General features: G+C 38.4%; 3 protein-coding genes across 3 annotated transcripts; 2 read left to right on the top strand and 1 right to left on the bottom strand.

Moving 5' to 3' along the window:
- The first annotated feature begins 3 nt into the window (after positions 1–3).
- On the top strand, positions 4–5,490 carry bbs2 (Bardet-Biedl syndrome 2). Its single transcript, XM_033968179.2, has 18 exons — positions 4–79; positions 775–910; positions 975–1,202; positions 1,277–1,402; positions 1,514–1,576; positions 1,661–1,738; positions 1,808–1,912; positions 2,309–2,395; positions 2,482–2,617; positions 2,708–2,847; positions 2,936–3,065; positions 3,138–3,309; positions 3,402–3,531; positions 3,605–3,724; positions 3,872–4,009; positions 4,081–4,193; positions 4,402–4,550; positions 4,652–5,490. The coding sequence occupies exons 2-18, from the start codon at positions 794–796 to the stop codon at positions 4,756–4,758; spliced, it is 2,139 nt and encodes a 712-aa protein (XP_033824070.1). The 5' UTR covers positions 4–79; positions 775–793; the 3' UTR covers positions 4,759–5,490.
- A 1,668-nt stretch (positions 5,491–7,158) lies between these two features.
- On the top strand, positions 7,159–10,376 carry b3gnt9 (UDP-GlcNAc:betaGal beta-1,3-N-acetylglucosaminyltransferase 9). Its single transcript, XM_033967569.2, has 6 exons — positions 7,159–7,362; positions 7,446–7,544; positions 7,948–8,265; positions 8,339–8,580; positions 9,410–9,665; positions 9,918–10,376. Exons 1-6 carry the CDS (start codon positions 7,267–7,269, stop codon positions 10,272–10,274), a joined length of 1,368 nt encoding a protein of 455 aa, XP_033823460.1. The 5' UTR covers positions 7,159–7,266; the 3' UTR covers positions 10,275–10,376.
- A 1,237-nt stretch (positions 10,377–11,613) lies between these two features.
- On the bottom strand, positions 11,614–20,801 carry phaf1 (phagosome assembly factor 1). The gene is made up of 16 exons (XM_055222436.1): positions 19,612–20,801; positions 19,448–19,530; positions 19,229–19,312; positions 18,802–18,845; positions 18,527–18,606; positions 18,272–18,366; positions 16,921–16,985; positions 16,567–16,679; positions 16,167–16,300; positions 16,010–16,093; positions 15,470–15,552; positions 15,341–15,384; positions 15,206–15,255; positions 15,059–15,117; positions 14,852–14,924; positions 11,614–14,755 (listed from the first exon to the last, which is right to left on the bottom strand). Exons 1-16 carry the CDS (start codon positions 19,673–19,675, stop codon positions 14,660–14,662), a joined length of 1,251 nt encoding a protein of 416 aa, XP_055078411.1. The 5' UTR covers positions 19,676–20,801; the 3' UTR covers positions 11,614–14,659.
- Between the last annotated feature and the right edge of the window lie 150 nt (positions 20,802–20,951).

The raw sequence follows: 20,951 nt of genomic DNA, 5'->3' as shown, positions 1-20,951 counted from the left end.
AACAGCAGCGGAAAATGTAATAAGGCTAATGGGTCGCTAACTTGTCTAAAGCGTCGTGAAATCGTCTTGTTTTTCTAAGGTGGGTTATTTAGGAGAATGCTTTTTTTTGGGAGAGATTGTTTTAGTTTACTCAGACGTAAATATGCAGTTTCTCCTTTGTAGTCTACGAATATAGCCTATTTTAGCAAAAGCGTTGCCTTAGCTGTTCACATCAATTACATAGCTCGTGTATCTTTTACTTTATTTTTCATAATAGACAACTCATTTTGCTGTCTTAGCAACTGTTGGGATATGTAAATTTATGGCGTGGTTTTTTGGCGTTATTTCAGAAATCCCCAGTAAACTGTGATGAGATTAGCCTCGTGAAGAGCCTTAGCACGCGCTTCATGTCGCTAGGCAACAGGACACTTCCGGGAGCGTCTAATGTAAAGCCTGTAATTACATTTGGTCAAAGAGCTCAAATGTGTAAGATAAACGAACAAATCAGCTGATTTTTGTTAACCTGCACAGAACAGGAGACGTCAGGTGCGGAATCCGGCAGAAGGTCCTAGTTTCAGAGATGTTTTGTCCGACTGGTGCGAGCGTTCATGTGTATTTTTCAACTCGGAGCATACATTACCTCTGTGTACATATATGACAATAGTATAAGGGTGGTTGTCACATCAAGTGTTGTGCATAGTTGAGCAGTAGCAAGGATGCGAGTGTCAGTGGCTGTATCACATTATGAAATATAATAACCTGTTCTGTTTCTCTCCCTGTCTGTAACTTTTATAGCATATATTTAGGCTTAAACATGTTGGTCCCGATCTTTACACTGAAACTCAACCATAAGATAAACCCTCGGATGGTGACAATTGGTAAATTTAATGGAGTTCACCCATGTCTCACAGCAGCAACACAAGCAGGGAAGGTAAATCCAGTATTATTGACCTGTTATTTCATTTGAATTCAGTACATTGATGTTTGCTTCGAAGGTTTTTATCCACAACCCCCATGCCCGTGGACAGAGAGCAGCAGGACACCGCCTGAGCCAAAGCACCCAGGACTCAGATGTGTCTCTTCTTAACATCAACCAGGCAGTTACTTGTTTGACAGCTGGTACTTTAGGCCCAAACACTACTGGGGACACACTGTTAGTGGGCTCTCAAACCAATCTGCTAGCCTATGATGTTCATGATAACGCTGATGTTTTCTACAGAGAGGTAAGCATCAAGAAACGGCTAATGGTTGGAGCTAAACATTGTATGATAATTGTGTTTTGTGTGGCATAATAAAGGTGACAGATGGAGCAAATTCCATTGTCTTGGGCAAACTTGGAGACATCCCTTCACCTCTTGCCATCATTGGAGGAAACTGTGCTCTGCAAGGTTTTGACTTTGAAGGGAATGACCACTTCTGGACTGTGAGAAAAATACTTGCTAGACATATGTGATATATAATACTATTTTGTTTAGTTTTTTAAAAGTTGATTTAAGGACCACTTTATCTACATTTATGAAGTGTTTTGTCCTAGGTGACTGGAGATAATGTCAGATCTCTTGTTCTCTGTGACTTCACAGGAGATGGAAAAAATGAGGCAAGTTTTGTGTTTAGTTTTTGCTGCTCCATTTTAAATGTGCTGATCCTAAATTTAATGTTGACATTTGTGTTACCTCTGTAGCTCTTAGTAGGATCTGAAGACTTTGATATAAGAGTTTTTAAAGAGGATGAGCTTGTGGCTGAGATGACCGAAAATGAGGTAAATTGTTAGCATTGACTGCTTTATATGGAAAATATCAGATTAAGTGACATTTATCTCTGTTTTTAGACTGTAACTTCACTGTGCCACATGCATGACAGTCGATTTGGCTATGCACTGGCAAATGGTACTGTGGGTGTTTATGATCGCAATTCAAGATACTGGAGGATAAAGGCAAAGAAAATTATTATTTTCATATATTCTTTAATAATTCAAAGCTTAACAGTTTTACCTAAGACAACTTTCCTGGCATTAAGTATGGCAATATTTTGACTAACATTGTACACCTATATGATATAGTATAGAGATTTTATTGAGAATAATTATTGATACAATAATTTTTACATACATTGCCCAGCCAAAACCAAAGACCCCAGTGAGATTTAACAAAGCAAGTGGCGAGGAGCTTCCCAATGTGTTACAGCTAATCATGTATGTGCTCAAAGAAAGACAAACAGGCTTTAGTTACTCTGTTGCCTCACTCCCAGCCAATGGAGATGTATTACTTACAAAAAAATAGAGACTTAACAATACTGATTTAGTCATTTTAATTAACTGATCTCTCTTTAGTCTAAGAATCATGCTATGAGCATTCATGCCTTTGATCTGAATGCTGATGGAGTAGTTGAACTCATAACTGGCTGGTCAAACGGAAAGGTCAGTTTACTTGCCAAACAATATGTCTACTCAGCAGCTTGCATATGTTGGAAATGGAATAACAAAGGTTCTTTTTGCTTATGCAGATTGATGCACGGAGTGACCGAACGGGTGAGGTCATTTTTAAAGACAACTTCTCCTCTTCTGTGGCTGGAGTGGTGGAGGGAGACTACCGGCTGGATGGGCAGAAACAGCTCATCTGTACCTCTATAGAAGGAGAAGGTACACTGTGGAGATTGTCTAACTCTACAGATACTTTTACATCCTTCACAGAATGAACTGATATTTTTGTTCTTTGATAATGTGTTATAGTTCGAGGTTACCTCCCTGCAAGTAAAGAACAAAAAGGAAATCTTATGGACTCTAGTGCTGAGCAGGATCTCATTAGAGAACTCAGCCAGCGTAGACAGAATCTCCTTCTTGAACTTAGGAACTATGAAGAAAATGCCAAGGTAGTGTTGCTTGATTACATTTTTCTAATCAACTTCCAAGTTTTGTAGCTGTAATCCAAAATGATAAATCTTGTTATTATTGTGGTAGGGTGTGTCAGAAGCCAACAGTGGTGTGGGTGTGATTCCAGCCAATACTCAACTTCAGACTGCTCTTTCAGTTCGACCAGCCACAGAGGCACAGAGGGCACATGTAGAGCTCAACATTTCAACGCCAAATGGTGACCCACAATGATACTGAAAAAGTGCTAATCTATTATTCAGCTAACATATTTGTTTCTCTTTGTTTGTAGAAACAATAATTCGTGCAGTGCTCATTTTTGCGGAGGGGATTTTTGAGGGAGAGAGTCACGTGGTTCACCCCAATGCCCAAAACCTGTCAGGCTGTATACGAGTTCCTATAGTCCCTCCAAAGGATATACCTGTGGATCTTCATATTAAAGCTTTTGTTGGGGGAAAATCAAGGCAGGATTATGAGTTGAACTTGTATTAATTTTAATATAATTTTATTGTGATGTTATTTTTCTGAGCCTCAACATCTTTCTGTGTTCTCACAGTACCCAGTTCCATGTGTTTGAAATCACTCGTCAGCTGCCTCGGTTCTCCATGTATGACCTGATTGATGAGTCCACAGCTGCCCCTCCCTCTGGATGGGTCACCTTTAGCATAAATGACAGGCCACAAAGGGTGTGTGTCAAACCTCATTTATGTTCATAGAATGTTGACAGAAAATTTACTGTGATTGTTTCTTTTGTTGCAGATTGTGATGTGGCTGAACCAGAACTTCTTGCTTCCAGAGGGAATAGATAGCCCAAATGTAACTTTTCATTCTCTGAGGACTGGTGGAGTGTTGTCCATCAGCAAGGCCAGCAATGGACAGGTAATCTACATAAGCTTGTACATCAAGTTGCATTAGCAAATCAGTTAAATGCAAGTTTTAGTGTTTTTACATAAGCATCATTTAAATATAAAAGCACCATGATTTTATCCATAATATTTATTAAGATGACTTTTATTTTGTCTTCAGATCACTTTTAAAACTGATGACATCGACCTGGCAGGGGATCTTGTTCAGTCATTGGCGTCCTTTCTGGGAATAGATGACCTAGCAGCAGAAGCAGATTTCCCTGGATACTTTGAGGATCTCCGAACCTCACTCTCTGAGGTGAAATTTAGTTTATTTGCGATACTAATGGTTACCCCACAAACAGTTAATTGAAAATATATTTTTGTCAGGTGGATGAGTTCCACTCAGTCCATCAGAAGTTAACTGCAGATATGGCTGACCACTCTAACTACATCAGGATTATGTTGGTACAAGCAGAAGATTCTCGTCTCATGAGTGACATGTACGGTTAAAACAATTACATTATCATCACTCTTTTACCTTTTATTTGCTGATTGGCTGACTGACAAACATTATATTGTCGTTCTTATACGTAACCAGTTCAGTAACAAATATAATGAGTTAATTAACTACTTTTCTACAAGTAGATATTATGTATTGTATAAGAAATTGCAACTGCTTCTTTTTTTATGTTTTATTTTGTTATCTAGAACATCCATGAAGAAACGCTATAGAGAGTTGTATGATTTAAACAGAGATCTGATAAATGAATATAAGATCCGCTCCAACAATCACAATGCTCTACTTTCCTGCCTTAAATCTGTAAATCAAGCCATCCAGCGGGCTGGAAGACTGCGAGGTAAAACACTAATACACTCACACTGAATATTTCCTAGTGTCTAATAGCTTATTTGTGTGTGATGCATAATTTAATTGTCTTTATACATTTTTATCCTTCAGTCGGAAAACCTAAGAACCAAGTGATATCCGCCTGCCGAGATGCTATCAAGAGCAACAACGTTAATGTACTGTTTAGGATCATGAAAGCAGGGACTGCATCGTTCTGAGAATGAAATCAGAAGCTGTCAAGATGTTGACAAATAATTTTAAACTCCACAGTACTGTTTTGTACAAATCTAATATCTATATTGTTTGGTCAAAGGTAGGGGGCACATTTTTGCCTTAATTAATTTATGTTCTCAGAATAGAATTATAGAGATAATACAAAAAAAGTCATCCTCAGCCAAAGCATTGACTCTTTCTCATCTCTATGGTGGAAGTGAAGAGCAGCCATGCTAATTAAGCGATCTTAAACAGCAAAACTGAAACTAGCTTGATTCATGATAATCTCAGGGTGGTTCTGCAGGTAGCGCAGTCATTTTAGTCATTTATTGTATTGGCGCTAAATTTAATAGTTCATTACTTGTTAAAATGCATCATCATTCATTCATTCATATACTGCCATCTGCAATGACGTGTGCTGGATGTGTTGGAATATAACCTACAAATATGTAGATATATGCATGTGTTCCAGCACAATTGTTTAGAGTATTGTTTGGAAAGTATGGCACAATGTCAGCAGTGCAGGACTGTTTAATCCAGCTGACATGGTGATGTTTAGAGGGAGAACAGCTGGACAGTCAGTAAGGAGGCCCAGTGACAGCCCCAGATGTTATATGTCTATAGCCAAAGAAACACGTTTTTAAGGATATGTACTTTGTAAATTTTATAGGTAGATTAGTAGATAGATGTGTGTTTGTGAAAAATAATATGAATAAATTATATCTGAAGATTTAGTTAAAGTCTGTATCCCTGTTTATCTTGTAAAGGCAAAGTATATGGATAGAGATAACTATTCTAATTCCATCTCAAGGGCTCTTCGTGTGTAACCAGTCAGAACACGTCTGACTAGTGTGCTGGTCAGTTTAGCTCAACACGCGGCGCGCGCCTTTCCAGTGCGAGTAAAGGCTGCCCTCCCCATCCTGATGCATGCGCTCACACGTGTGCTATAGACCCTCTGCACATATGGCTTGGTAACCGTCCAGATCACAGTCATTAATCACAGTGCTGTGTGTCTGGACTCTTCTTTCTGGAAGTGGTCCGCTTCCACTACACCCAGAGACAATCGCCATCCTGTGTGGTGATTCTGATCTAAACTCTAATCAATTATAGAAGACCACTTGCACACTCTTTACTTGTCCCACAGTGGAGGAATTTCCGGTATTGCAACCGCAGACCGTATATAAGAAGTTATATAGAATCTATGGTAGCAACGCACAGTTCAAAAACGGCAAGAGAATAGAAATGGCACTCAGATACTAAATTGATTATCATAGTGGTAATTCTAATGACTCTTCACCATTTAGGCCTGCTAAAATCTGCGTTCCAAAGCTCTTTAAGAAGCACATACGTTACTTCGTTTCACTGATCTATCAGAGTTTTTGTTGGTAATTTTGCTGTGTTGGCATCTGGCTCCTGAGTTTATGTCATGTCACGTGGTAAGTGCGACGGACATTCATGCTGCTTTCAAGAAACGTAAGGATATGATAGTGATCTCGTGGGTTAAACACAATTTAACGCAAGTTCAACGTATTGACTTAAAAAAATAACTAGTTGAATTAATATTTCTTCATGTAATTGATTTAAATAATTTAAACAGGATGCGCAAACTACAGTGTTGCCTTACTGAATAAGCTGTTGACCGTTTTTCACATTTTACAGCTGCTCCTGAACGCGTCCCACGAAGATTTGCTGTGGTTAGTCCCAGATGTCTTTAACGGAGTTTCTATCGACTCATTCTCTGCTCGCTCGTTCCGCGACAAGTTTATTTTCTGTTCATTTTATTTAGTTTTTTCAAAGGTTTTTTGCTTGCAAGCAGGCACAAAGGCAGTGCAACAGCTTGTGTGCCACTACACTTCCAGGACAGAGATTTTCAGTTTACTATGTATTCCTAAAACTAACGGTAAGTTAGTTTGATTGCAGTTTTTGCATAAGTTACAACAGTTATTAATGTTAATAGTTAAAGGTGAGTTGTACAGAAGTTTTGTTTAAATACCCTTTGTAGTACTGGCCTATAGGCAAGCAGTTCAGTTACGATAACTTAGGACAACTAAAAAGTATTTTGAGATTTACATTTTTAACTTCAAATCTAATGGGACCTATAGGATCTATAGGATCTTTTATCATCAGAATCTGGGGACATGATGTTCTCCAGTATAATGCTACCTATCTACTTATATAAGAGACAGACACACCCCCTTCATATGCATGAACTTTATCTGTGAAAGTGAGTGCCTTAATAGTAATAAAGAGTAGGCTAATAAAGTAGGTCCTAGCCCATGTAGGATACATGACTGTACTTTTGCTTCCATCTTCTTCAAGCTTGTACCTACTGGGATAGTTCGTGCCTCATAGCAGTGAGATGGAGGGAATAAAAAGAAAGAAGGGATGCCATCGAGCCCTGGCCACAATGTCCCGCAGATGCTGGCCCCTAAAGAAGCCTTACTAACCTGATGCGGGTGATCTACAATGCACAGAAGTCCTGAAGTAAAGTTAGATGAGACTTTAACTCCAGTATGGTGCACATGAGGAGGCTCCTGCGAGTGAAGGGAGATGTTCTGTGCAGTATGCTGCTCCTGCTGCTCTTCTGTCTGCTGTTTTATGCCCGGCAGGTAGCTCTAATGTTTCTCCAAAACCTTTATTTGGTCCATTATGTAGTTTATATTGAAAATCCTTGTGTTTTGCTTGGTTGAAGGTGATATTGTCCTCTGGATGGGACAGACCCCTCTTGAAACTGGAGATGAACAGCTCTACCAGCTCCAGTCGCACTCTTCTGGGCACTAATGGATCCAAAGTAAGAGAATTTAAAGAAATTCCATTTTAAAAAATTGAAGGAAAATGTGTGATAACAGCCAAAAGGGCTTGGTGATGTAACAATAATAAGTGAATCCTGATCTGATTCATCTGACAGTATCATAATTTGGTTATATTGTAAATCAGTTCTTCTCTATTTAATGCAGCTGTCTGTTCAAACACAGCCACTTTCCTCACCCACTCCTCCGTTTAGTTAGCCTCCATCATGCTCTGACTGAGTGACAGGTAGATTGAATCAATCATATTGAAGTGTGACTTTACAAAACAAACAGTAGACCAATTAAAATGACAAATTTGACACTGTTTAAATGTTGGTATATGAAGATATTGATTGATCATTGTTCTGTACCCTTCTATCTCTCTGTTGTCTGTTATTTTTTCAGCCTGCTTTGAAACTCACAGATCCAAAGCTGGACACTCATAAGCCTCAGACCAAGACCAAAACTCCTCAGGCAAAGTCCAAAATCCAGGTCAAAGCCAAGGGGAAATCCAAGTCGAGACGCAAGAATGCAGCCAAACCAACCAGGCCTGCTCTGGCCACTCTGCCCCCATTCGATTTTGAGGGCTACTTGAAAGCAAAGGACAACCGAAACTTCAGCCTCCTTATTGACCAACCTGACAAATGCTACATTGATGGTCAAATTGCTCCATACTTGCTCATTGCAGTCAAATCTGTTGCAGCTGATTTTGATAAGCGCCAGGTGATATTTTTTCCTAAATAAGCATGTTTTTCACAAGTGTGAAGGAAAAAAAAAAATACTGTTGTTTTGCCAGGTTGTACGTCGGACCTGGGGGAGAGAAGGGAGCTTCCCAAATGGGGTAACCATACGTACAGTGTTCCTGCTGGGTGTCCCTAGGAACCAGAGCGCTCTGCCCTTATGGGACAGGCTTCTGGAGTATGAGAGCCAAAGCTTTAAGGACATACTGCTGTGGGACTTTGAGGACACCTTTTTTAACTTGACACTGAAGGAAACGCACTTTTTGACGTGGGTCAACAGCAGCTGTGCACACATCAAGTAAGTGTAAGGTCTGAAGGTATTGAAAGTCAGCAGTGGCCTCAAATCACAAATTAGAAATAACTTAAAGGCTCTGAACCTGATTTTCTCTATGTATTTGAGCATAGTATGCATCAGTCTTGCCACAGTATGTTGTATAAGCAGCTCTTGGAGTCAAAATGTGTTTGTTGTGTACTATCTGCATCTAATTATAAAGTGTTTTACTGTCCAATAATCAGGATGTGTGTGGTTAGCATGGTAGTCGCTCTGGTCTTGGAAAGTTGTGAAAAGCATTTGTAAACTCACTGAGGTGAATAATTGGGATACTCAGATGAATTTGTTCTGTTTTTCAAGTTTTTAAGGCCGTAAAAATAGTTTAGAAGTTTAGATACTTTATATATAACGGTGTTCCCCCATTATTCACTTACACAGAGTACTTCAATTGATTTATACACCTTTTAGTAATCCTGCCCTGCATTCAAGGCCTGAATGCTCAGAAAATGTCGCACACCCTTTGCCTGCCCACCTCTCTGTACTTACTCCTAATTTTTCAAAAAATTCAGATTTCAGGTCATACATGTAAGGCTAGAAATATCATGTAAACCTTTTTCAAAAATGAAACAGTTCTGTAGTTTTCAGCAGGAAGTCAATTAACCTGTTTCTATCATTAAGCTGTTTTAAATCTATATTGCAGTTTACAATGAACAAGATGTGAATGTAAATGTAAATACACTTATATTAATTTAACTAGTTAAAATGAGTATCTTTTATCTAATTTCTGTAATAATATTCAAGAGTTTTAGGCAACAGTATGTCTTTACACTTAATTTACCAGGTGTTTTCTTTCCAGGTTCATCTTCAAGGGTGATGCTGACGTCTTTGTAAATATTGAGAACATTCTGGAGTTGCTGGCGGGTCAGGAACCAGAGGAGGACCTGTTTGTTGGCGATATTATTGTGAAGGCCAGACCCATCCGTCGGCGCAGTTCAAAGTACTTTGTGCCAGAGTTTGTGTATGGAGGCAGTCTATACCCATCTTATGCTGGAGGAGGAGGATTCGTAATGTCTGGGTATACAGCCCGGAGACTTAGCTCAGCATGTCAACAGGTACTAAACCTAAGTATACTTGATGAAGCACTAAATAATATTTGATAGGCAACTAAATGTCTTTTTTACTTACACACGCAATTTCTGATTTAATGTTTTTGAAATCACTTGACACAGTAACACACAATTAAACAAAACAATTACCTTTAAAATTGAGGCGCCTTATTATTATTTTTTATTATTTTTCTTTTCCAATACTTGTAAAAATAAATGTCCACATATTGGTCTTGTGTTGTTTTTTCTGTCCTATAGGTGGAGTTGTTTCCCATCGACGACGTCTTTTTGGGAATGTGTCTTCAGCAGATTGGACTCAAACCCTTGCGGCACCAGGGCTTCCGGACATTTGGGATACCACGCCCCTCTGCTGCGCCTCATCTCCAAACATTTGATCCGTGTTTTTACCGTGAGCTGATGGTGGTCCACAGCCTCAGTGTCCCACAGATATGGCTGATGTGGAACCTGCTGCATGACCCTAAAGTGAGCTGCCACAACAGAGCACGGGTCACCTCCAAACCCTTCTCATGGAAGTTTGACAACAGGCTCGAAACAAAGGGCCAAAGCACAGCAGACACAGACTACAGGGATACACAGGTGTTTTTAACGTACTAATGTCATACATGAGATAAAGTGGCAGTGGTTCTCAAGCCTAGGCCTGTCACGATAATTACTATATTGACTCATCGATCAATACATAAAAGATGGAACAATAATTTTTGGGGGTCAGTATTTATCATGTTTACTTTTTTCTTTGTACTAGTGGAGAAATTGTGGTTATTTTTCTGTACTATATAAGATTTGAGCTATTGAAGGTTGAATATAAAACTTCTATGATGACTCATTATAGGTAGGTTAGTGTTGCATTCTGCTATGTATTTATTGCAGCTCATATTTTAACAATAATAACAGTTGGTTTCAATGTATTCGTTTATCGTCTATATTTAGGTTCAGTTCTACAATATATTGTACTTCAAAATGTGTTATCGTGACAGGCCTACTCAAGTCCTTTGCACCAAAAAACCACCATATACATAAAGTACCACTGCAAACTAAGGAATAGAATGTGTATAAATCAGGGCTGAATTAGGTTTTATAGGACAAGAAATACTCCAGTTACAAAGCTGTGTACCCCTTAACTCAAGTGTTGTTTATTTCTGTAGAAAGTAGGCCAACTAAAATATGTATGAATGAGAATGTGGCAAATGTGTTATGCTCAGAATCTACAGTTTGAGGGAAAAATGCCCCAGAGGATCAAGTAGGCTATGTGTTGTGTTTTTGAAAAAATGCAATGTCTTTATTTTATTTTTGTTGACCTTGAAGGGTGGAACTTTAAAATTTGCACTCGGCACATTGTGCAATTGTTGTTTCAGACAGTGGAGTGGATAGTTAACTGTGCCCTTTTGTTGTTATGAAGTACTGTATAATGCATTTAAATAGACTTTTGACAGTAGTTTTGTTAAATGCAGTTTTTCTTCTGAGATAACCAGGTAAAATGTGCCTCTTGATTGGAGCCTTGGAGACTTAGGTTTACATAATTTTTCATAGCATTTGCTCCCTGGATACGAAACAACCAAATCCAAATTAGAACCAGCTGTTGAGTGAAAATCAGTGTTTACAAAAACACTTCAACTGTGGTAAATGTGAAACCAAAGAGCATTGTAGTGTAATTTTGTAAAGAAAATCTGCACATTTTGTATCGTCTTTTATTAGTTGTCATATTACACACAAAATGATGCTTGTTTATGAACCTCAAGCTCATCTTGATTAAAATGTTTCATTGGACTGAAGATGGCGCTGCCACTTCAACACCAGTAGAAATATTTTCATATATAATATTTTCACTTGCAGTTTCTTCAATTCTCATTGCACTATTGTAGCCACTTTATCAGTGGACATGCTGTTTGACATACACAAAGTTATTCATTTCAAAATATAAAATGCCACATTCCAATGGATTTCACAAGTTTTAATTAAGTATAATGTCCCATTTCCAGAAACAGGATTAAAATTTACGGCCACAAAAATAGTCTGGAGAGTAAGGAACAACAGAACATGAAGCAAGAAGAAACATTAATATGATACAAGGCATTAACATGATTTTATCATTACACCAAACTGAAGCTGTCCCATTACAAATAACAGTCACTCATCTCATTCACTGACAGCCACACAGCTCTGCAGAGCCACTTGTTTTTCAGCTTCAAACAGTAGAAAAACAAGGGTATGATATGGTCACCTGAGTTAGGGGCGATTTTCACTACCCACCGCTCTCCCTTTGTCCTTCACACATTACATCATCGTAGCAGTCTGCTCATACGCTGGGCTGGGCTGACTAAAATGGGACAACATTACAAACTGAAAAGTTTCACAGTGGACAGAAGCTTGGCTCAGCCCTGCTTATCCACTGTGTGGGTTAAATTCATGTTAAATTCAGAGACTCATTTCTGAGCATCTTAGCCCAAATAACTCATTGGTGATCATGTTTAGAATATGCAATTATTTTTCCCTATAAAGAAACATGTGAGGCAGTTTATCAAAAAGCCAAAAGCTACGAAAGCAGCATTCCCATTACTGCATGCTTACGATTTGTTTTAGGTGCTAAATGCTCGGCAGCCCAGAGCTCCTGAAGCAATCGATTACAAAATCACAGTGAGCCTTTGAGGGTAAAAAGCTACTGAACCTCCACCACAGCCCCTTTTGCAAAAACCCCAACCCAAAGCTGTTCTTATGCAGCCAGCAAACAAATTACAGAAGAAAACTGCAGCTAGGACATCACTTGAGTAACTCTGCTTAGTGACACGCACATACAGTACATACACTGTACAACAATGCTGTTCACATGCATTCTCATTAGAAGAGGAGATTGCTTTTTACAGAGGACAGAGAAAGACAGGCTTGGTGGGAGATGAGGCACAATGTTCAACCATTTACCATTTTGTGTTTGTTCTCACATATTCACCTGCATTAAAAGCATATTTTTATTTCCTTGTAGTTACTGCCAGAAGCACAAGCTAACATTACTAAAGCCACAACCTAATCACAAGGGAGTCCAGGAGTTAAACCTTGAGACTCCTTGAGCTGTTTCTCTCCACCAGACTTTACATTATCACTGCTCAATCCAACTGCAGAGCAATTACTTTATTGGTTCCAAGCTCCAAGCAGCCAAAAATATTTTGAGGCTCAGATATGAACATGTCAGTCTACAGTAGCAGTGTAAGTGGGCATGGCTCTTGTGCCAGTGTTACAAATGAATGTCTTTCAACACAGTTGTTCAAACTGGACCATTCAGACTGAAAGAGCCAGAGCTCAGATCAAGAGAAACCTCTAACAACAGGTCAGCAGAACAGGAGCACATATTATTTACAACAAATGTACAATAAGGTAAAACATCAGAGCCCATGAACTAAAGTGTGAGGTTTTGAAACAAACAAAAGATTTGGAGGTTTTATGTGGCAAACCATTCAGTATCTGACTTTTTTGTTACAATAATAGGTTTTGCTAAAGACTCACATATTTAAATGTGTGGGCTCTGACATACACCTTGGAGCATTTACATGTTCAATAGAAAAGTAAGATCTGTACCTAAGCAAACACTGTATAATGTGTATTGCACCATTTATTGAATTTTAAATGAAAATTAACTTTCAGATTTGAAAGTAATGTACAAAGTCACATCTATGTTAAGCGGTGATGATCCATGACTTCACTCACATGAATATAACAGAACACAAGTGTGACCAAATCCACATGAAACTCCAGTTTCAGTGCATTGTGAAAGTTATGAAGTGACCAGAGAGAGAATAAGAGGGAGGGGTGAGGACATGCGCTCATCATACAACAGGCATACAGTAACAGAGACTGATGCAGTCATCCTGAAATATCTTTGGCTGTAGCAATTGGCAATCGGACAAACAAAGAAGATGAGAGCTGGACTGCAACACAACAACCTAAAGTGCATGTAGAAATGGGAAGCTGTAACACTGAGGACAAATTGTGGCTCTCATCTGTACAAAAAAGAACACATTTTACTATCTAGAAATGTCCATTTGTAAAGATATGATGTAATCAAGTAAAAGTGTGTTTTAGTGCAAATGTATATGTTTTAAAAATACAAAAATGGAAATGCTCTTACTGTGAAAAAGTAATTTAAGTCCTCACAAAAGCATAAGGACGGACTTGAATAACTGAACTAGTATTTTGTGCTTGTTGTAGATTACCTCTCATTCTGCCAAATCATGTGTTTCCTGTCACTCTGAATGGCAAATGTGATGATACCTATATCTACAGAACAGAGGAAATGTTTCATGTGCTTTAATTAAATCCTCAAATGTATGCATTCTCTCTTCTGTGTTTTGTGGGCGAGCAACGGACCAGAGCAATGACCGTCCAGAGAAACATCCTGGAAACAATAAACAGATCTGAGTTTGCTCGGGGCTCCACGTCGCCTCACACTGGCCGAAAGTGGTTTTAGTCTGACTAAATTTCTTACTCTCCCAACCCTGAGTGTGTGTAGTACTCTCCAATAAAATAAAATACTGTTGCAGTCCAGTGTAGCGCTGAATGTCTGCTTTTAGGTGGGCTGGTCTGACTCCTGTAGCTGTATATATATATATGAAAAGGTTGTGGCAGGAAGACAGGTGGTTCAAGCGTTATCTGGCAGTATTTGTAGATGTCAAGTTTGCTTCAAAACTGGACTCAATAAATCTATGCTCTTGTAATTGAATGCTGGTTGAGCCACAATGCTATACTGGTGGCCATCTTAAACAAGAAAGCCTTTCCATGTTGCAGCATTAGAATACTTCTACTAAATAATATGAGGATCCCCAGCGAGTGCTCCAAGGTGACATCAAAAGCTGGGCTTTAGCACGTGGTCTGGCCAAACTTTTGGATTTGAGTGGTAGTCAATGAGAAGCAATCGGAGAGGCGTGACTTGAATTTGATTGGTTAGAAATCACAGGCCTGGAGGTTTAGTCAATGCAGGTACTGGTTTGATGCCATCAGTGGGAACTACCACTTGACCCGGGCCGGGGTTGACTGGTGGTCCGTGGAGCTCCATACAATGTAACTGATGCTATGTGGTTATTCTGCATCACCTGTGTAGTCAAAGAACCCCATTTTTAGACTGGACTAATTAGTTTAAAAACAAACTTTCAAAAAAACATTAGGTCCAAAGTTTATAAAGGTGTCACCTCAAAGATCATCCTCTGCAGTCCAAAACAAAAGGTAGAGCCAAATGGGTTGGTGTTGTTTGCTGATGAAGACCTATAGAGCACATATAATAAATGTATTTACAACAATATTATTTGAAATGTGTGTGTCATTGAGTGCCCTTCAATGCCATATTGTATACTGATAAATTACAAAGCCTAGAATGACTTTTCATATATGGCATTTACCTGTGTAGCACTACAGGTTTTTCCATTGGATGTCCTAAGAGTTCTTGAATTTGATCCCACTGAAACAAACAATAGTTAAAAGACACTGAAATGCTTTTTTATCATTAGTGCTTCTGTTAATATGATGCATACGAGGCAATGACTGACCTTGCTGTAGGTGGTCAAGATGCAGTCCTCTGTCTGAGAGTCAGTTCCCTCTGAAATACAAAAAAAGCACATTGGAAACATTTAGAAACATTGTTTTGATGAACTGTGCTTGGCAAAATGTTCGACACAACTCACCTTTTTTGATGACTATTGGAATCTTAAAGTCACATCGATGATATCTAAATCGCCAAAATAAACCAGAACGGGTCACTGTTGAAATTACGGAAAGGTGAAATTTGACATGTGACATAAAACATTACTCACATATTGAAGTTGTAGTGTCCAGGAAAATTTGTATGGAGGACAAACTTTTTCACCAGGTGGGTAGTGGAATCAAACAGGATATCCTGAAATAGGAAAAGTCTTGCACATTAAGTTTGGTAAGAGACACTGACCACAGCCCTATCTCTGCACCACAGTAGGTGTCTAAAGAGCAGATAGAGCAGCCTCAGTGGACATCACCTCCGATCTGAGGCTTTGACTAGGCACAGGAAACAAAGACTACACCACTGGATGAGTAAGATAGTGATGCCGGTGGTTACACAAACAAGATAACAAATGAAAAGTCACCTTGATTGTGGTTTTTAACCAACTGAAAATCCTAAAATAGCACTACTATTCAATACCTATTTGAAATAGGAATTGTGTTGAGACAATTCTACACATAAACAAATGTTGGACCTGACTTCAGTTCCAACTAATTTTAAGCAAAATTAATGACCGATTTCTTAGTGTCAATGCACAAGGTAAACTATTTAAGCTTTTATTTTACAACACACAAAAATTTAGGAAAAGAATGCATACCACTCCCAGGGTGAAGTAATTGAAGAAGTAGTCATTACATTTTGAAGGAACCTGCTTATGAGGGGATGGAGAGTGGATCTTCATCTGAACAGAAAAAAATAACATTTTGTAAACATTTTTGTTATAACATTGTAAACCAACACAAATATTTTTTTACCTTGTCTTCGGATTTATAGAAGACTTTGTGTGGTGAGCCCAGTGCCCCCAACACATCCTGACATGAATCACCAAAAGAGATGCTCCTCTCGATACAGCGGACTTTGGAGTCTGCCATCACACCAGGTCCACAGCCTGCAGCCAGAGACAGTAACCATCATGTAGGTATAACACACTTACCTATATGTTTCTAATGAAGAATATGTGCTAAAGATATGATGAGCAATCAATATTTAAAGATTAAAAACATTCAAAAGTCTGTCATACGCACAGTAAGTAACATTTTTCTTTTCAGCCCACATTAAATGCCACAAGTTTAAACCTTTATTAACTTGAGTCTGATGGCATGTGACAGAGTGAGATATTGTGGGTGTGCTTGAGTAGCTGCTGACATATGTCACCTGCAGTGAGTAGGCGGAGTTTCAGCCCCAGGGGTCCAGCCTGGTCTCTCACGACATCCACACACTCTGCATAGATGTTACCAAGGAAACAAGCTAACGGCATAGCTGGAGCTCTGGAGACACACAAGGATTGGTCACTTTTATCTTGGTCTCAAGACTGAAGCTCATAGCCTTGCTTTGGCTTTTTTATATGGTTATAATACATTTTTAACCTTGACATGTTTCTACACCCTGAATAATAATTTAAATGCAAGAAAATAACTTGGGTTTTAACAATGACAGCCAATCAATGACGATTTGCATGGATGGGAAAATCTGTGCGACTTTATGTGTACCACCTTGCTTGTGTTATACCTTGTTTCCTGCAGGTTGTTGCCTGTATAGATGTGCATTCTTTTCACCATGGCCCCATGTGGAATCTGCAGGTTAAACCAAACTTCAAATTAGTCACAAAAACCTGTAGTAGGGGACTAAAACATTTTAGGGTCTTCAGTGTTAAAATGAAACAAGTAGCAAAGTAAGTCACCAGTTTATTTATTTTTCACCACATATACACTTTTAGCTATCTTTAGCTAGCTTTAGATACCTGTTAGCCACAGAAAAATACATTTTGAGTGATGACAAATTCAATTGACACAAAAACATCAAGCAAAACAGAAAAGTAAATCAACTAAGCATGATGCAGCCTCACAGACAATGTTTGACATCATTATGAAAACAGATCAAATAAATTTGGCACTTAGAGAAACAGATGGCAAAGAAGACATTTTCAGCCATTTTACTGCTGCCAAGGCAGTCAGTCTGCTTAATTCATATATTTATAAACAAGCAGACGGTCTGAGAGCACTTTACCCTGTCTTCAAAGCAGGCATGGGACGATATTGAAATTTGGTCTCACGATTATCATAGCCAAAATAACTGCGATTAACAATTATATCACGATAATTATTAAAGTTGCTGACAGTTTAAAAATGTTATGGATATGAATAATTATAATTGTAATATTATGAATTGGTTCCATATTTAAACAACTGTTATAGTAGCTTACTTTGCCTTAAGTAAAAACCAATACCATCTAGAAGACAACTTTATGGATAAGAAGCTTTTTTCTGCACATTCCTTTTGTTGGCGATTATTGCGATTATATGAAATGTCCCACGAGCGATTATTGTCTACCCTTTTTATCACAATAAATTATATTACTGTTTAATGTCCCATCGCTACTTCAAAGATCTGCTGTTACAATGCCTCATAGTGATCATGCCTCATAGTTATGAAGCTGAGCTAAACTAAGGCTCTGAACAATGCACTGCAGATTTTGTTGGGCATATAATAAACTCAATGTTCTGAACATTTAAGAAAAAACTACTGTAAATGGAGTATTTCCAAATGTACCTGGCTTGCAGATGCTGACAAAAAATACCCAAACAAAACAAATTATTTGAACAGGGTGCCCATGAAAAAGAGAGTAAGTGCGCTCACAGAGATCTCCTTGTATAAATAAAGATAAATCAAATAAAAATAAACTTTAAGGATTCTAAAACGTTGTAATGTGACGTTGATTAACATGAATGTAACTCATTCTGAGGACATCATGGGAGCTCATCAAAACAAACTTACAAACATACAAAAAAAAATCCATCTTGAGCAGAGAATAATTGTCATAACACTTCTCACTGCATAAACAAATGAACTAACAACTCACCTCATACTTGGGAGCTTCATTCCATGAGTCCAGTTGAAAAGAGAAGGAGAGACCACGGAAATTGAGATGAAACAATTGCTCCACAGCATTGTAAACTGTAATGTAAAAAATACTGTTTAGATTTTCTGGGACCATTAAAATCTTGTCATCATTTAGTGGAAATCATTACAAAACAATTGGTTTACAAAAAGAAATCTAGACTAGACTATCCAGAATAAAAGTGTGGCAGCTCTTGTGGAATAGTTTGTAATTTACCTCCAGGGTGCGTAGCTCCAAAAGACTGGTCTATTTGCTCTATTGTAGGAGCAATGGCTTGAGAGTTGAAATGCACTCCACTGAAATACATAAAAATACAGTTAGTTAGAGTTTACTAATTATAAGGAAAGCACTGCATGAGCTAAGAAGAACACCATACAGAAAAACATACACTGTGCAAACATATCAGTAGTGTGCACAATGCAGATTATACTGTATAATATATCTATTTGTGTATATTTGTGTGTTTGTATTGATCCAAAAACATTACCCACCAGTATTTCAACTTGACTTTGCTAAGGTCATACACTTCAATGACCTGTGAAAAAGAGCAACATCACACCAGTGAGGAGGAATTAGTGTAGTGCCACATATTGTTTCCATACATTCACGTAGAAGGCATGAAACATTTTCACATATAAGTATCTAAGGTTAGAAAAATGCTGACTGGTTCAAGTTACCAGCAAGCCAGTCTCTCCAACTTTCAGTTGGACTGCTGCTAAATTATAGCATGTGTCTCTCAAATACAGAAACAATCTCTTTTCTGATACTTTGATATAGTTCCTGACCATACATCTTTGTAAAGTATTATAAAGGTATGTGGCCTTGGCTGGCCAGGTAATTGTTAAGATGGCTGACTGAATTTACATTTAATAAAGTTAATATTCTTTAGAGGGTGGATAATGTGCCCCTTATTTCTACCTTGAGTCTTTGATTTGTGGCATCAAACAGCAGTTTAATCCCATCCTGAGTCAAGTTCAGTATAAGGTCATGACTAAGTGGAAGCTGGCGGGAGATAACAAACACATTAATTAACAAAGGCTGATAGTACACAAAGGCATAAGGCAATTAAAAATACCTTAACAACACCAGCATGCATAACAGTAGTTTGCATATTGGTCTGATTATAATGTGCCTCACCTGCTCACTGTACAGCACCTGGACATTTTTAATGACGCGGCAGTGTTTCTGGAGAATAGAGATGGCCTGGGCCAATGGCATCCCTTTGAATACATTAGTCAAATTAATATATGCAAAGACAAATTTTGCCATTATTTCATCAATCTTATGTGCGCAAAACTTACCTAAGGCAAATTCCCATTGTTCATTTCCAAGTGATCTCTCAGGGACCACCTCCAGGTCCAGCATTGGCAACTAGTGCTGCAGCTTACACACTTCAATACACAATGGGATCCAGTAAGGGACCCTCTTTTACACGGTTGTTTACGGTTTCAGTGAAGCCTGACAACCAGTTATTTCATATCGCAAGTCACTAAATTTTTCAACTATACCAACGGCACAAGAAAACTTTCAAACTGTAATTAGAGTGACCACTGTATCACATGCCGTGTACTACTGACATTCCAGACAGTATCAAAAATATGAAAAACATAAAAAAAACTAAAGTACCTACAACAACACTAACTAGTTAGACTTGTCAAATACAACTCGTGACACTTTGCTGCCAGCAGATCGCACATAAACAAATTACGCAATCTGTGAGCAAGCTACACGCACAAGGCCAGCTGTCCCTTGACCTAATGCCAGTTTGTGGCATTTAAAATAGAGAGATCAATAAAGGCAGTCAAAAAACAGCCAACAAAAACGTAAATAATGTTTGTTCGACACAAAACAATCTTCAGTAATATAAATTTATTACGAAGTTAAAAGCTCATCAGCTGCACCCGTACACTGTCCCGCATTAAAAAAAAAAAAAAGCCACAGCGAATAACAAGTATTCTGTACAAAAGTGACCAAACAGCTGTAATCTTTCAGCTCGTTATCTGTGAGAGTTGAGCGGTTACGAAAGGAACAAAGCTTGACAACAAGACTCCTCGAGCTATGAGCTAATGTTGGCTAGTGCTAGCTGTCGCTGGACAAAGTTATAACATACGATACAGATTAATTACTGGCACACGGGAAATAAACTATACAGTCAAAACAAAAAATATTGCTTTTGCACTTGCACATTAAGGACAATAAACGTACATCCAGTCTTCGGCTGTGGTCTTTCTTTTACCGAGGCTCAAGCTTAAAGCTAGCTCCCTTGTCGCCTAGCGCAAAAATATGTCACTGCTGAGAGAAAATAATAGCCTTGTTACTTCTAAATCGTCGTGAGGAAAATCTCCACCGTGTCCCTTGTGTGATTTTAAGTGTCCTCTGTGACAGCAGCAGATTAGAGCAACACAGTGCTCAAACAAGCAACTTCAGGCATCAACAACAGCAGCACGATCAGCTGATCATTCAACTTCCGCTCTACGCACAGCGTCTGTCCGCTCTGTCGGTCAGGTGATGTGCAAAACCACACAGCGGGACAAATATTTTTATTTCATATATTATTGCTATTTGACTTATTTCTGTTAGATTTCATTTGATTCGTCTCACAGATTTTTTTTATTTAAATTTTTTTTCTAAAAAGTTAATG

The sequence above is a fragment of the Periophthalmus magnuspinnatus genome, chromosome 6 (genome assembly GCF_009829125.3).
Source record: "Periophthalmus magnuspinnatus isolate fPerMag1 chromosome 6, fPerMag1.2.pri, whole genome shotgun sequence".
In the NCBI taxonomy this organism is placed as follows: domain Eukaryota; kingdom Metazoa; phylum Chordata; class Actinopteri; order Gobiiformes; family Gobiidae; genus Periophthalmus; species Periophthalmus magnuspinnatus.
Note: the sequence above shows the minus strand (reverse complement) of the source record. Positions and strands in the feature narration are given on the sequence as shown.